At 36.2% G+C, this 13,883-nt stretch overlaps 1 protein-coding gene across 2 annotated transcripts in view; it reads left to right on the forward strand.

Moving 5' to 3' along the window:
• Positions 1 to 13,883, forward strand: part of Pcdh19 (protocadherin 19) — a 102,576-nt gene that overhangs the window by 57,990 nt on the left and 30,703 nt on the right. Inside the window, exon 5 of one of the 2 annotated variants that reach the window (XM_027933196.2) lies at positions 7,277 to 7,449. In XM_027933196.2, coding sequence (XP_027788997.1) covers positions 7,277 to 7,449 — 173 coding nt within the window. The remainder of the gene's footprint in view (positions 1 to 7,276; positions 7,450 to 13,883) is intronic. The other variant, XM_027933213.2, reaches the window with a different exon arrangement.

Raw genomic sequence — 13,883 nt, forward strand, 5'->3', positions numbered from 1 at the left:
ATCATTAATCATCTGAAAATGGAAAGCACTGTATCCCAGGCATAGTATAGTTTGAAATTTTTCTGAAGGGTTAAGAAGAATCCATTTAGAATATTTTCTTGGTCTACAGAATAAAACAAACAGTGAGGAATTTAAAATTCTCTGACTAGTTTGTTTTAATGGGAAGGAAAAATCTTTACAAACACTGATTAGAGTGGCTTTACAGTAGAGGTCTGCTTTGTTTTCTGCTTCAAGATTGTTGTTTTCAAAGCTTCTTTTAAAATTTCTAGTGAAAACAGTGACTTGCCTTATCCTTACAGGTCCCTTGGGCAAGCTATTTCTGGATACTTGGGAATTCTATGACCAAGTTAAATTGATAACATGAGTCGTATTTTCATTGCCTGGCGGAAAGCTAAGACTCCTGGGGACCCTCAAGTCTTAGGTCAGCCCTGAATATCCAATTTAAAAGGCAGACTGATGAAATTAAAACTTATGTCAAACATTTACCTTTTGGGATACGTGCATTTCCACAATAGCTTTTTGACTCACTGGGAACTGGGAATCTCTCATTTGATTACTTTATAACACACACACACACACACACACACACACACACAGAGAGAGAGAGAGAGAGAGAGAGAGAGAGAGAGAGAGAAGGCATGACCTGGAATTAATAGGGCCTGATGGTGGCTGAAACAAAAACTAGGAGTTTTTAAGTCTTCACTAAGGACCTTCTTCATTATTTTTTCATTGACAAATACAACTTTGTTTATTTACTAAATACATCATGGTATTTTATACTATATATACAAGGTAAAATGACTAAATAGAATGAATTAGCACAATCATTATTTCATATAATTATCAGTTTTGTGCTTACAAGGTATTGTATTCCTTCTACTAGTTTTATGAAATACATAATACAATGACCATGTGGTAAAACAAAACTCTTTACCCTCTTATGCTCAATAAAATAAAAATATGGAGACTTTGACTGTAATATCAACCCTTCACAAAACACAGTATCTGGTGAGCAAAATTTTACTCACTAAATTTCTGACTTCCACATGTGAATCAAATGCTCCTGCAAGTTAATATCTGCTTGCCACATTTCACTTAATGCAAAGTCCTGCATATATTTCTTATAAGACTTTAAGAGATAAAATATTCTTACAACTAAATAACAATAGTATATAAGTACAATATTTTTACACATTTGATCATTGATGGGCACATGCATTGAGTTAAGGACCTTCTTCATTAAGACAAAATATTTTAAAGCAGAGAGACATACATGCATTTTTGCCAGTTTCTGTTATGGGACTGCAAAGGTTTTGGAAAACCATTAAGGCTTTGGAATTTATGGGGTCAATTGAGTTTAGACAAAGAACAATACCTGGAAAGATACAGGGTGCTATTTTGTATGCTATGCTTTCCTGTGGAGTAACCATTATAAGTATAAAGTGTGGGGAAAATGTTAAAAGAGAGTAGTTACTAACACCAGGTGATCAAACCAGGCAAAGTATGTTCAAATAGCTCACAACAATGTTTGAAAGGGTTTTTTTCCATATGTGGTTTCTTGAAGATCCATATCTATGCATGGGAAAAGCTCTTGGCCAGGAAATTCTTAATTGGATTATAAATTTTAATTTTGAAAATGCCAGTCCAATCTCAAGCCTACTTTGTGAACTTGTTTTCCTATCTCTTTTCTCAGCCTCTGTTCATTATCTACTCATCCAAGGATGTTTCTTGAATCATTCTTCCTGGCGTTCTTGGACAATCTATTTATACATGGGCATCTTTTCCTCTTTCATATATATCTACCTTAGATAGTTGAATAGGCCTGTCATTATTCTCTAATTTTTTCCTGTATCAATCAGGAAATAGTTACATGATATAGTTGACACACTGAATTGTAATAATTTAAGGAAAGTTCTTTTTTACAAAGGGACTATTTGCAAAGACTTGGGCAAGAGATATCACAGTATTCTGGTATAAGAACAATAGAGTTGAAAATACTTTTGAAAAGACTAGGGAAGAGAGCAAGGAGGGAACATTGACTACAGAATAATAGTGACTTCTGGTCAATTGAAGGATACAGTCACCATTAAGTGACCCTGCAAGAGGGGAGCAGAGATAATGAATACCCTAACATCACTCTCCTCTTACCCTCTGACCTCCTTCTCATGTCCTCCATGGGCTAATCCCAATGGAATGCCACAGGGCAAGGGGATTTTTCACAGGCATAAATCAAAGTTGAGAAGAGTCAAGAGTGAATATAGAAGGGAACAGGAAGATATATGGCACATTCTCCATAATATTTTTTAATAAAGAATCTAGCATTATATCTTTGTAGTTTTTTTTTTCCTTCAGAACATCATCTGCAGTCTGGAGGTATCTCAAGGAGGTTTATAAAAGAGTTCCAGATTAGCAAACCAAGAGAGTTTGAAAATTATTCTGGATGGATTTCCTTCCTGCTGTATTTGTTTTCTTGCTATCTTCTCAGAAGAAGAAAGCCAGCAGTGGTACTTTGCCCCTGATGCAACACTGTCTTTGCTCATGCCTGCTTTCTATGCTGTTGTCTGATATCCACTCCTGTAGTGCTTTTGGAGCAATATCAAGCAGGGCCTAAGGATGTAGATCAAAGGAAATAGAATAAGAAATGAACAAGATGCTGAAGCAGCATGGAAAGGAAAATGAACATCAGCTCCTAATTCATGCACAGTGCTTTCCTTTATCACCAACATTGTCCTGAGATTTTGTAGCATTTGGTATGGTGCCTTGAATATAGTAAGTGCTTGGTACATGGTTATTGAATGAATGGAAGAAGGAAGTTGAAGGAAACCTCAGCTTTTTTTCATTAAAAAACTAGTGCTAAACTTCCCTTTAGGCCAGTGATTTCTGAACTTTAGTGTGTGTTGGGAATCACCTAAGAGACTTGTTAAATACAGTCTCTAGCACCATTCTTAGAGAACCTCCAGTTTTAACAGGTTCCCAAGGTGATTGTGATACAGCTGGTCTAGAAACCACTTTAGGATCTTCCTTAGATTCCTTAAACACAGTTATAATACTCTTTCAACTCTTACCCCCTTCTTATTTTTAGTCTCAGCTGTATTCCCTGGGTATGTGGTGTCACCTACTGGGAAGATATGGCCTATTTCCTTTCAGATTCTTCATATTATTGAAAAAGATTCTAATATTTTAAAAGAATTCTAATATTTTAAATGGTAGATACAGATCAGAATGTGTATGATGCTCATTCATCAAGCATTTTCTGAGTAACTCTGTATGCAGAGTCCTGTTAAGGTGTTTTCAAGAGAATTTGTCCTGTTGGCCACCAGAACAGTAATAGAAACATTTGCATTTATAATACCATTGCAAACAGGTACCCTTAATTTATTGTCCTACACAAGTTGTTTTATAAGTCTTTCATCTCCCAAGAGGTACACAGGTAATAAAGTAAGTGAAATCAGCATTTTTTATGCCTGACATAAATTGTTATTTGTTTTGGGTGAGTAGCCATTTATCAGACTGCTTTACAATTTGTAGCATCTTGCTCACTGAGTCTTAAACTGCCTTACACAAATCCATTCATTAAGCCAATAAATGTCCTTACAAGATCAGGGTCAGTGGTACTTAGTTTGTCAGATGAGCAAAGTGATCCTTAAATGAGTTAACTATTCCAAGGTTTGGGGGAGGGTAGTGGTTATATCTTTTGCTTTTCCTTTTGAGAATACACAACTTCTCAAATTCACACTACCAGTCCCTTAGATTCCAGTAGCTAGTCCTTTATAGTTTTGTTTTATTATTTCTATCCTTTTTGCCTAAAGAAAAAAGCTCTGAGGTAGTTTATAACATTCAGATGCATATAAGATGGATGATCAAATTTTAAAAAGGCAGATCAAAAACCAATTAGGAGAAGCAAGATAGAGATTCCTGGTATCCAGGGAGTTAACTCAGTGCAATTCAAGATTACATTTACCTTGCATCTTTTGAGATGCCAAGACTGAAAAATAAATGCATCAGGTCATATAGTTCTCATTATTCAATTAAGAAAGTGTACATATTTGAGAGAACTACTTTTTTTCTGTTACTGAATTTTAGGAGAAATAACATTATGGACAATGTCTGACTGTTGTTTACAGAAGGTGTAGAAATAGTCTTTAAATATAAATTTTCCTATACAATCTGGTAAAAGACCATGGATATAATATTTAGTTACAATTCAATGAAGGTATTACCATGCAGGTAATGATCATAGTAAATTGTACTATTTATTGAGCATTTGTATATGTGATACTTCATGTGTATTGTCTTGTTGAACCCTCAAAATGGTCTTTTGAAGGAGAGTTTAGCAACTATATTTTACAGACAAGGAAATTGAGACTCAAAGACATCAGATATCAAGCCTAGGATCACATAGATTAAGGAGCAGATGACAGATTTTCATGTATCCTAATGACTCCAAGTTCAGTGCTTTTTCCAGTATAGTCTGTTACAGGAATAGAGTTTAGAGAATCTAAAGCAGTTGTTCTCAACTGGGGGTGATTTGACAATATCTCCCTGGAGACAAAATGATTGTTATTCTTGTGGGCCACTACTGTCAGCTCATGGATAAAGCTCAGGGATGTTGTTAAACATCTTACAATGCACAGGACAGCCACAGCAAAGAATTATGTGGCCAAGAATGTCAATAGTGCCAAGGTTAAGAAACCCTGCTCTGAAGGATGGTCAACTACATTGTCCTTGCACTCTATCCCTCACCATCATATATCTTATGTAAGTTTTGGCAACTGCTGAAATGCAGTCAATTCAGAATTGAATTTTCTGGCTTAACATGCCAGTTTTGTTTTGGGGATTAAATAAGTTTTCATTATGTTTCAGATAACAGATAATACAGGTTGTGAGTTAATTTTTGTTATCAAAATGGAACAGTCTGTAATATCATCCAGACAGGTCATTTCCCTTCTCTTGAAGAATATGAGTGCTTGTAGGCAGGGCTAATTGTTTTTCTAAAGTACAAACTTTGAATCTATTTAAACTGTGGAATTGGTATTTACAGAATCTGTACCATAAAGCTAGAAATTATAAGACACTTCAAATGAAGTGTTTCCAATTGGTCTTCTTGACCATGAAAAAATTATAGAATGATTTTGTTTTAATAGAGCTGCATCCTGGTATGTTCATAGGGCTGTTATCTGAGTGAGCTGGCCTATTAAGTGATTTTAGTTTTAGTGAAGTAAGCTGATGCTCAGTTATCCTTTCTGAAAATAATTACCCAACAGGCCAGTGCTTCACTCTATCCTCCTCTTCATTTTCTTATACATATTGCTTTCCAGTTATTACTCTCTTGATCTTTTCCTTTTAAAATTCAGGTCAGCCAGTTTTTAGCACCTAGTTGGGTCATATGTTAAAAATTAGTTGTGATTCCTCTTGGCCAAGTGCAAAGAACTACAGTGTATTTATTGTGTATATGGCACAGCTCTTCAACATATGTACTGAATATTCTTATGAAAGTCTCAGAGAGTCAGGCCTGTGAATGTTGAAAGTTGAGCAGATCAAGCGAGTTTGCAGTACTATCTCCACAGGGCTCCCTTTGCAGAGGCACAGTAAGTCTATTGGGGCTTGTCCTAATTCACAAGTGTGCCACTCTTCCTTGTTAGGACAGCAACACATTTTCTTGAGTGTGCCTTTGCTACTATCTCACTAACTAGGGAATGGATTCACCATCCACTACTTACTTTAGATGCATAATGTACAATCCATGGTATAGCACAATTGCAGATTCAGGCAAGATGTACAAAGTATTATAAATAGCAGGTGGGTTCTTTATGGGTATACTTTGTATATTACTCTCTGTGAAAAATGATGTGGAGTTCTTGGCTAGTATGCTTAGTGCCTTGTGTGGTGCATTGGTTTAATAAATGCAAGAAAAATTTACCCACAAACTCTTGAGCTGACAGTTTTCTTGATTTTAGTATATCCACAGTTACATTAATGCTTGCTCTCTGGCTCTCACTTTTATCTTACCTTCTATATTAGAGTTTTCCAGAGAAAGAGAACCAATAGGCATTTAAATATCTATATCTGTCTGGAAAAAGTTTTATTGTAAGTTACTTGTTCATGCAGTTATGTTGGCCGAGAAGTCCTGTGATCTTCCATTTAGAAGCTATAGAACCAGGAAGGCTGGCAATGTAGTTGAAGGCCTGAGAACCAGATACCCAATGGTATACATTCCAATTTGTTTCTCAAGGCTTAAGAACAAGGAGCAGTGAGTATAAGAGACAATTGATGTCCCAGCTCAGACAATTTGGCAGAGAGCAAATTCAATCTTTTGCCTTTTTGTTCTATTCAGGCCTAGGAGGGATTAGATAATACCCATCCACCCTGGGGAGAGTCACATGCTTTACTCAATTTCACAATTCAATTCCTAATCTCTTCTGGAAACACCCTTACAGACATATCTAGAAATTACATTTTTCTAGCTAGCTGGGCATCCTGTGGCCCAGTCAAATTGACACAGAATTAGCCATCATACCTTCCATGCACCAAGGTTCTTTTCTCACCTCCTCTTTTTCTTTGAATCTGTCCTTTTTCCTTTTTCAGTTAAAACTGATCTGAGTTCTCTAATTCTGACAGCCCTTTCTATTTTAATTGTGTTGTATCAACTTCTTCCACTCTTATTTTTTTACCATTGGTTAGTAAACATATTTGGAGAAGCATTATACATAGTGGTTAAGTTCTAGGCTCTGGAGCTAGACTATCTGGATTTGGTATTAGATATGATAAACTTCTTGTCAGCCATGTGACCTTGTGCAAGTTATTTAATTTCTATGTATCTTTGCTATCTCATCTATAAATATGAATATTAGTAGCACCTTTCTCTGATAGAGCTGTGATGACTTAAAAAGTTAATGTTAAGCACTTGAAACAGTTACTCATGAATAGTAATCTCTCACTAAAAATTCAATTGTATTAAAACAGAAAAATCCTGAGATGACAGCATTCTTTAGAGGTGGTTGTTTTAGATTTTTATCTTCTTGTATCTTGCTTATAGCGATGCACTGAAAATGAGTGAATGAAAATATTAGTTGCATCAGCATCCAATAGTGGGAACTTCTCTGCAATGTTAAGTTCCATTATCTTTAAACAAAATTTTCTCTTCCCCTCATCCCTGCTCTGTTGGGCAATCTAGCCACTGTTGGCTCCATTACAGAACTGACATCATCCTGGCTTGGAAAGATTTTAAAAGTCAGATCTATCACAGTCGTAAATGAACATTCTTTCTTCAACCCAGCAGCTCCACCTTCAAGGACCTAGAGGGCAACAGCCTGAAGGATAGTGGACATGAGGAGAGTGACCAGACTGACAGTGAGCATGATGTCCAGAGGAGCCTGTATTGTGATACTGCTGTCAACGATGTGCTGAATACCAGTGTGACGTCCATGGGATCTCAGATGCCTGACCATGGTAAGGGTTGACTGATTGTAAGTTACAACAATAGACTCCAAAGAACCCAGAATGTTTGCAGGCACAATTTACTACTTTAATGAATGTGGTATCAAGTTATCCACTAAGTTCATAACTCGGCAGCACCTACAGCAGAATCTAGTCAGATTCTTCTGCTTCCCTGAATGATTCCCTCAGGATCATATACTGTTTGGTCATTTTACAGGATAACACCATATACATATTGCGTGCATTCACTTCAATAGTAACTGCACTGAGCGAGCACACAGGAAATGGACAGATGCCTTCTCACCAGGAATAAATGCCTCTTTTTGCTATGGTGCCTGAATTCAGCTGATCAATTGAGTTGCATAGAACACAACTCTAATGAGACCAGAGGGGTAGGTTTTATTTCCCAATCAGGCTAGTTAGATTTACCGGGAGAGACACTGTTCTCTGACTACAGATTGTGTGTGCTCTTTACTGAGGATTGAAAGTACTGAACTTCCCATTTTGTCTGGCTGCCACATGAATCCATGCCATCAGTCATAGGGGAGACCAGGGCAAGAGAATGCAGCTGAATCAATGTAAAACATTCCACTAATGTGGAAAGCACATGTCAGGAGCAGCGTCCTCATGTATGAAGAAGGATCTGTTTTTGTGAACTCAGCCACATATCCCTCAGCAAGAAGCACTATTTAAAATTATGCTAGGCAGAAACCAGGATATAAAAGCATAAGCAGAGTTCAGGAAGGCAGAATGTTCAGATGGACTTGGGCACAAATGTCATTTTCAATATTTTACTGATGCTAACATGCTGTGCAAACAGCCTGTCCTTTTCAATTAAGAAGTATGAATTCAACTTAGTGTAGTGTTTAGGCTCAGTGAAGCTTCAGAATACTTGGCTATGTCTTAGAGAAGCTAGGCTCAAGCTCAGCTGGAAGTCCTACTGCTAAAAGTCTTAAAGACGAGGAAACAAAATATGGTGATTATGTGCTGGTCTTCAGCTGTTTCATTTCACTGTAAACATCATTAAATGCTTTTGTTTTGGTTTTGTAAATGAATCAAAAAATGCATGATTCACAAAACAAAATGTTTTCTATGGGAAAAATAGTCACTGTAGATTTTATTAAATTGCTAATCCATTCCTTACCCAGCAGACCCAAGTGTCAAAGTCCATAATATAGAGAGGTCACTACCAATTGTTCACTGCTGCCTTCCCTAATTGGTGAGTGGTGACATCTGCCGAGATAATATACTTTCTGGGGATCCTTACTATGACTAAGGATAAAAAAATAAACATTTATATAACTGAAACAGGAGCAATTTAATTCTCAGAGAATTAGCAGTGTGTCACAGGATGCAGACAGATATGTATCGTTTACTCCTTGCATGTGTCTCAAAGAAATGCTTTTTTCATTTATATCAGAAAGGGTTTTAGTTAGGTGCTCTGTGAAATGAAATGACTCCAGGAAAAGAAATAGTCATAATTGATTCTCACTTTATGCCTGGCTAGAACAACATCTGTTTTAATTTTTAGCACATTTCTCTAGGAAAATAATATAAGTGGACTGTAGCTAGATTTTCTGTTTCTTACAAATGGGATGCATTATATATTGTGTAGATTGGATAATAACGAGAATATTCTAAAGCAAGATGTGACAGTATCCCAAGATTCTCCTATTATAAGAGATGATTAGACACACACACACACATGCACAGATGTACTTTTTGTTCCATTTTGGCAATACTTCTTCATTTGTTTCTCAGTATTTGATTTGCAAATGCGTGTTCATTATTTTTCCCATTATTCCAGCAGTGGCTGAACTTTGAGCCAATCCTTAGGTTGGTTCTTTACAACTTGAGTGGCTAAAATTTATGTATGAAGGTCTTTTTTACATAGTCTGTACCTTGTGATATCCCACTATTTCTGAAGATTTCCATAATGATATTTAATTGTGTGTCCTAAATCAACTCTAGGCTTGCCACACAGATTGTGTCACCACAATCTTGGGTTGATTATTACTACCTCAAAACATAGCAATATTCCAGCAATTAACATTTTACTATTTCAACCTGCGCTCCCATGGTAAGTGTATTTCATTTTATCCTAAGGAACAGTTGTGGGAATGCAGTTGCTGGTGAATCTACCATACATGCCTGATCTTGAAGTTCTCAGCCTAAACTTTGATCCTGATATTTCTTTTGGTTCTGCTAGAACCACTCCAAATTTGGCCTAGATTCACCCAATAGAGTGGACCTTATATCATTGTATTGAATAGTTTGGTTCACCTTGGATATCCTATTTGTGGCTCTATGACATTTCTAATTTCAATATTGATACTGCATCTTCCTTTGCATGTATGTGGACATGTAATTGATAGAGAAGTCTCAGAATTTTCAAAATTAAGAAAATTTCTGCATTTGTTCATTTTTACTTGAGCAGGAATGGTTTGTTCAGTGATCTATTATTGTGTTGCTAGTGTTCGAAGAAGTGATATAAAATGTATTTGTTCCTCCTTTTCTGAGAGACACTGGGCCCTGTGCTTCTTCACACTGCTAAAAGTTCCTCTGGGATTTGTACTTATAACTATACTATACAGTAGCAGAAGAATGCTAAGTGTGAATGCTAAGGGTGCTTTATGACTTATGTAAGGGCCCAAGTGTCTAAAGTTTCAATAACTATTCACTGAGAACTTTACAAGCCATTGGAATTCAGAATCAATAGTTTCAGTGAAGAAAGTGGAATATGTAAAAGACTTTTTAATGCAGAGGCCAAAGTTCAGGTATTTAGTCATTGACAGTTTGGATTGTTTTGATTACCCCATCCAAACACATTCGTGAGCTGGATCAGAGTAGAGATAAGAAGGAATGATAGGAATCTCTGCTTTCTGTCTTACTTTCAATCCTGGCATCTCTCTTAACATGTCTAAAACCAGGTCAGTAGGTTGATGAACTAGTTGAACTGAATTTTCTGGTTGCCAGCTGACTGAATTACAAACTTATTTGTCATCCATCATGCTCAGGAATTAATGTCTCTCCCTAGTTCATTGGCTTTTATCATCATGGCTTCCCAGAAATGAACGCGAATAAATAACTCTTTAACTTGTGCTTTTTTAATGGCACATGGTACTGCTTAAGATGCTATTTCCCCATAGCTCTCAGAGGACCTTGACAACAAGTAAATGTGGTCATTTTGAGCAGGTTTAATGCCTCATTTGGAGCTTGAGAGTCACAATCAAATCTTCCCTCCCTGAATTTATTTGGTAAACTGACTACCTTCTGGTGGGGATAGGAATTTTGCCTCATACAATTCCTACAGGCAAATCTCTAAGAGGAGCAATTGACAAGTAGGATGGTCAGAGGTGCCAGAAGCTCATGGGTTTGTTGCATGATTTCGGATATGACTGGGTTTGAAATTCTTCCTATCCTGGTTATTTCTGAGTTGAATAGTGGTGAAGTTAATAGACTTCTGGCTCCTCCTTGCTTCTTTGCATGACCATTTATGATGACTTGTGTATTCCATTATGCTTACTTAAAAATGCAGTCCTGATATGAAATTGGGGTTTTGGGGGATCATATTGTAGAACTGTACTCTAGTCCCAAGTCCAACTAATTTGCTCCAAATCATACCCAGTCTCTTTTCCCTTATGATTTTAATTATTGATTATAAATTCTTCAGTTGAGAAGAAGACTCTAATTGCTCTAATATGCACCCAATTTGGAGTTCAGTACACACTGAATTGATTTCCTTCCCATGTTAATTGATACCAAATGGAAGCCATGTACAGAAATTTGCAGTAACATTTATCTCCTTTTCACATCTGGAAGAAATATAATGATTCTTTATTTCTGGAAGTGTAGGTTTTTCTGGATTTTATTAAACTTGTTTATTTACCAATCTTATCACCTAATACCATTCAACATATTTTCTGTGCAAAACATGGATTCGAAGAACTTGATCTGTGCCTAATGCAACTGCTGCTACAAATTAGCCATGAAGGGGGCTGAGGTTGTGGCTCAGTGTTAGAGCACTCGCCTAGCACATGTGAGGCACTGGGTTTGATCCTCCGAACCACATAAAAATAAATAAATAAAATAAAGGTATATATACATGGAGTAAAACTTATAAAAAATTAGCTATTAAAATGTTCTATAGTCTGCATTCTACCCATAGTATAATGTTAACCACGGGTGTATTAAGCTGTTTACACTTTCAACACTATACAAACAATGTGCAATTTCATTTTCTCTAGCCTTTTAATGAAACTGTGATTCAGTGACTAAATATCCCTTTCTTTATCCTTTTACCTATCCCCCTGACTCACCTTCCATATCACTAAATTTCCAAACACTCAATTAATTCATTTCAATTAATCTCTTGGAAAAATAGGGAGTTCTCAATGGAGAATATTTTGTGACATTGCAAAGCAGTGTGCTGCTGGGCTCCAGAAATGGTAGCATAGACCAGATATTCATAAAGTAATTGAAAATTCCATTTTATCAGAATAGCATTTGCTGTCAAAAAGTTTTATCTTTACTTCAACAAAGAGGTTGATTAGATCCCCCTGGACCTGAATTAGCATCTTTTAGGCTAGATATACTGTTTTGCAATTCATGCGGTTATTTCTTCCCTAGTTTTGCTCATATAGAATTTTTTTTTAAAAATGTCTCCATTCTCTTGAAAATATACTGAGTGAAATGTTTAATTATTTGAACATAGGTTTGTGTATATAGTGTTTCTATGTGACTTTCAGATTCTTTCATCCTGCCTCAAGTATTACTACTACTAGCCAGGATTAATCTATTTACAGATATACCTTATTCATTTATTCAACAATATTTTTGAGGGTGCACTATGTGTTGGGCTCTGGGAAGTGTTATTCACTGTAAGCAATTATCTTTTTACTTTGGCTTACCTGGGGTTTATTGAGATGACCAAGTTCACCTGAATGATAAAATCAACAATTTTTATTTTAAAGACCATAAGAATAGGGCTTGCAACTATTAGAAAATTTGTTAATATTGTACCAATAAAGAAAAAAAATAAGAAGACTATTGCAAATAAGGTCTTATTTTCAATAAGAATATCATGAAAATTCTTCCTTGATGTTCTAATTTGAACAGTATTACATTAGCAAACATTTTTTTAAAACCTTCCTGCTTTGAGGTTGAATTTCCTGCTCAATTTTGGTTAATTTCACCATAGAATGGTAGGTTTAATCTCTGATACACCCAGTTCCTTTTCTGGTTTAGAGGCATTCAATGGTATTCAATGGCTAGTCCCTCTTTGCCTTGGATGCCTGGAAACTTAATCCTTTCCCAATCTCAGCAATTTCTGTAGGAAGAGATGTGACAGGTGGAGCATTGTTTATTTTGACTACATTGCTGCACCAGGTAATTGGATTCTTTCCAAAGCATTATTTACATTTTATTGACAAGACAGTTGCTTGAATAAAAAGTTGTTCTTAACTAATGGAAACATCTATGCTATTAGCAGTTATTTACTAGCATTTTATTGGTTTGGTTATTTTGGTTAGAGAATACTTTCAGGACAATTCACCATCAGTTTTTTCATACAGTACATCAGGAATAATACCAACTGTTCATTTGCTTTCAAATTGACACACACACACACACCAATTTGTATGTGTAAATGTTTTTCTGATATCCACTTGGAACTTTTAGTTGTCTCATATTTAAGGTCATTGTAAAATTTGCTGTTGCTATTTATTACCTGTGGTAGGGCTGGGCATGGTGGTACACACCTGTAATCCCAGTAGCTCAAGAGGCTGAGGCAGGAGGATCACAAGTTCAAAGCCAGCCTCAGCAAAAGTGAGGTGCTAAGCAACTCAGTGAGATCCTGTCTCTAAATAAAATAAAAAATAGTTCTGTGGATGTGACTCAGTGGCCGAGTGCCCCTTAGTTCAATCCCCAGTACCCCCCAAAAAAATCAAAAAAATTAAAAATTATTACCTGTGGTGAGGGATTGACTATTTGTCAAGAAAATGAATGCCATGGGCTTTTTTTTTTTTTTTTTGTCTAGCTGATACTAAGAATTTCTATGTTTCTAAATACTTGGAAAGCATTGGAGCATGGAGGCTATATAAAGGGAGCACACTGAACAATTAAGAATTTCATTCTCTAGGAGTTTATGGCGCAGTAGCACAAATGGTCCAGTATGGAATAGGCTACATAGGATCAGTGAAGAAATTAATTAAGTTTACTTGAACTAGAAAACAAAACACATTTAAAAGGACACTTTGGTGTAATGGAATCCCATTGACGGAATTGTGGAAGATAGTTGCCAACATGGTATGCTAGATAAAATTATGCTCTATTTTGGTGATTTGCTGGGTGAATGTTTTCCAGTTGCTGCATGAAAAAGCAAATTCTGTAGGCCATGATAAATAGGGATACTGCTAAGATGATAATAGATGAGAAAAATGTCAAGT

Source organism: Marmota flaviventris, chromosome X (assembly GCF_047511675.1).
Source record: "Marmota flaviventris isolate mMarFla1 chromosome X, mMarFla1.hap1, whole genome shotgun sequence".
Taxonomy (NCBI): Eukaryota; Metazoa; Chordata; class Mammalia; order Rodentia; family Sciuridae; genus Marmota; species Marmota flaviventris.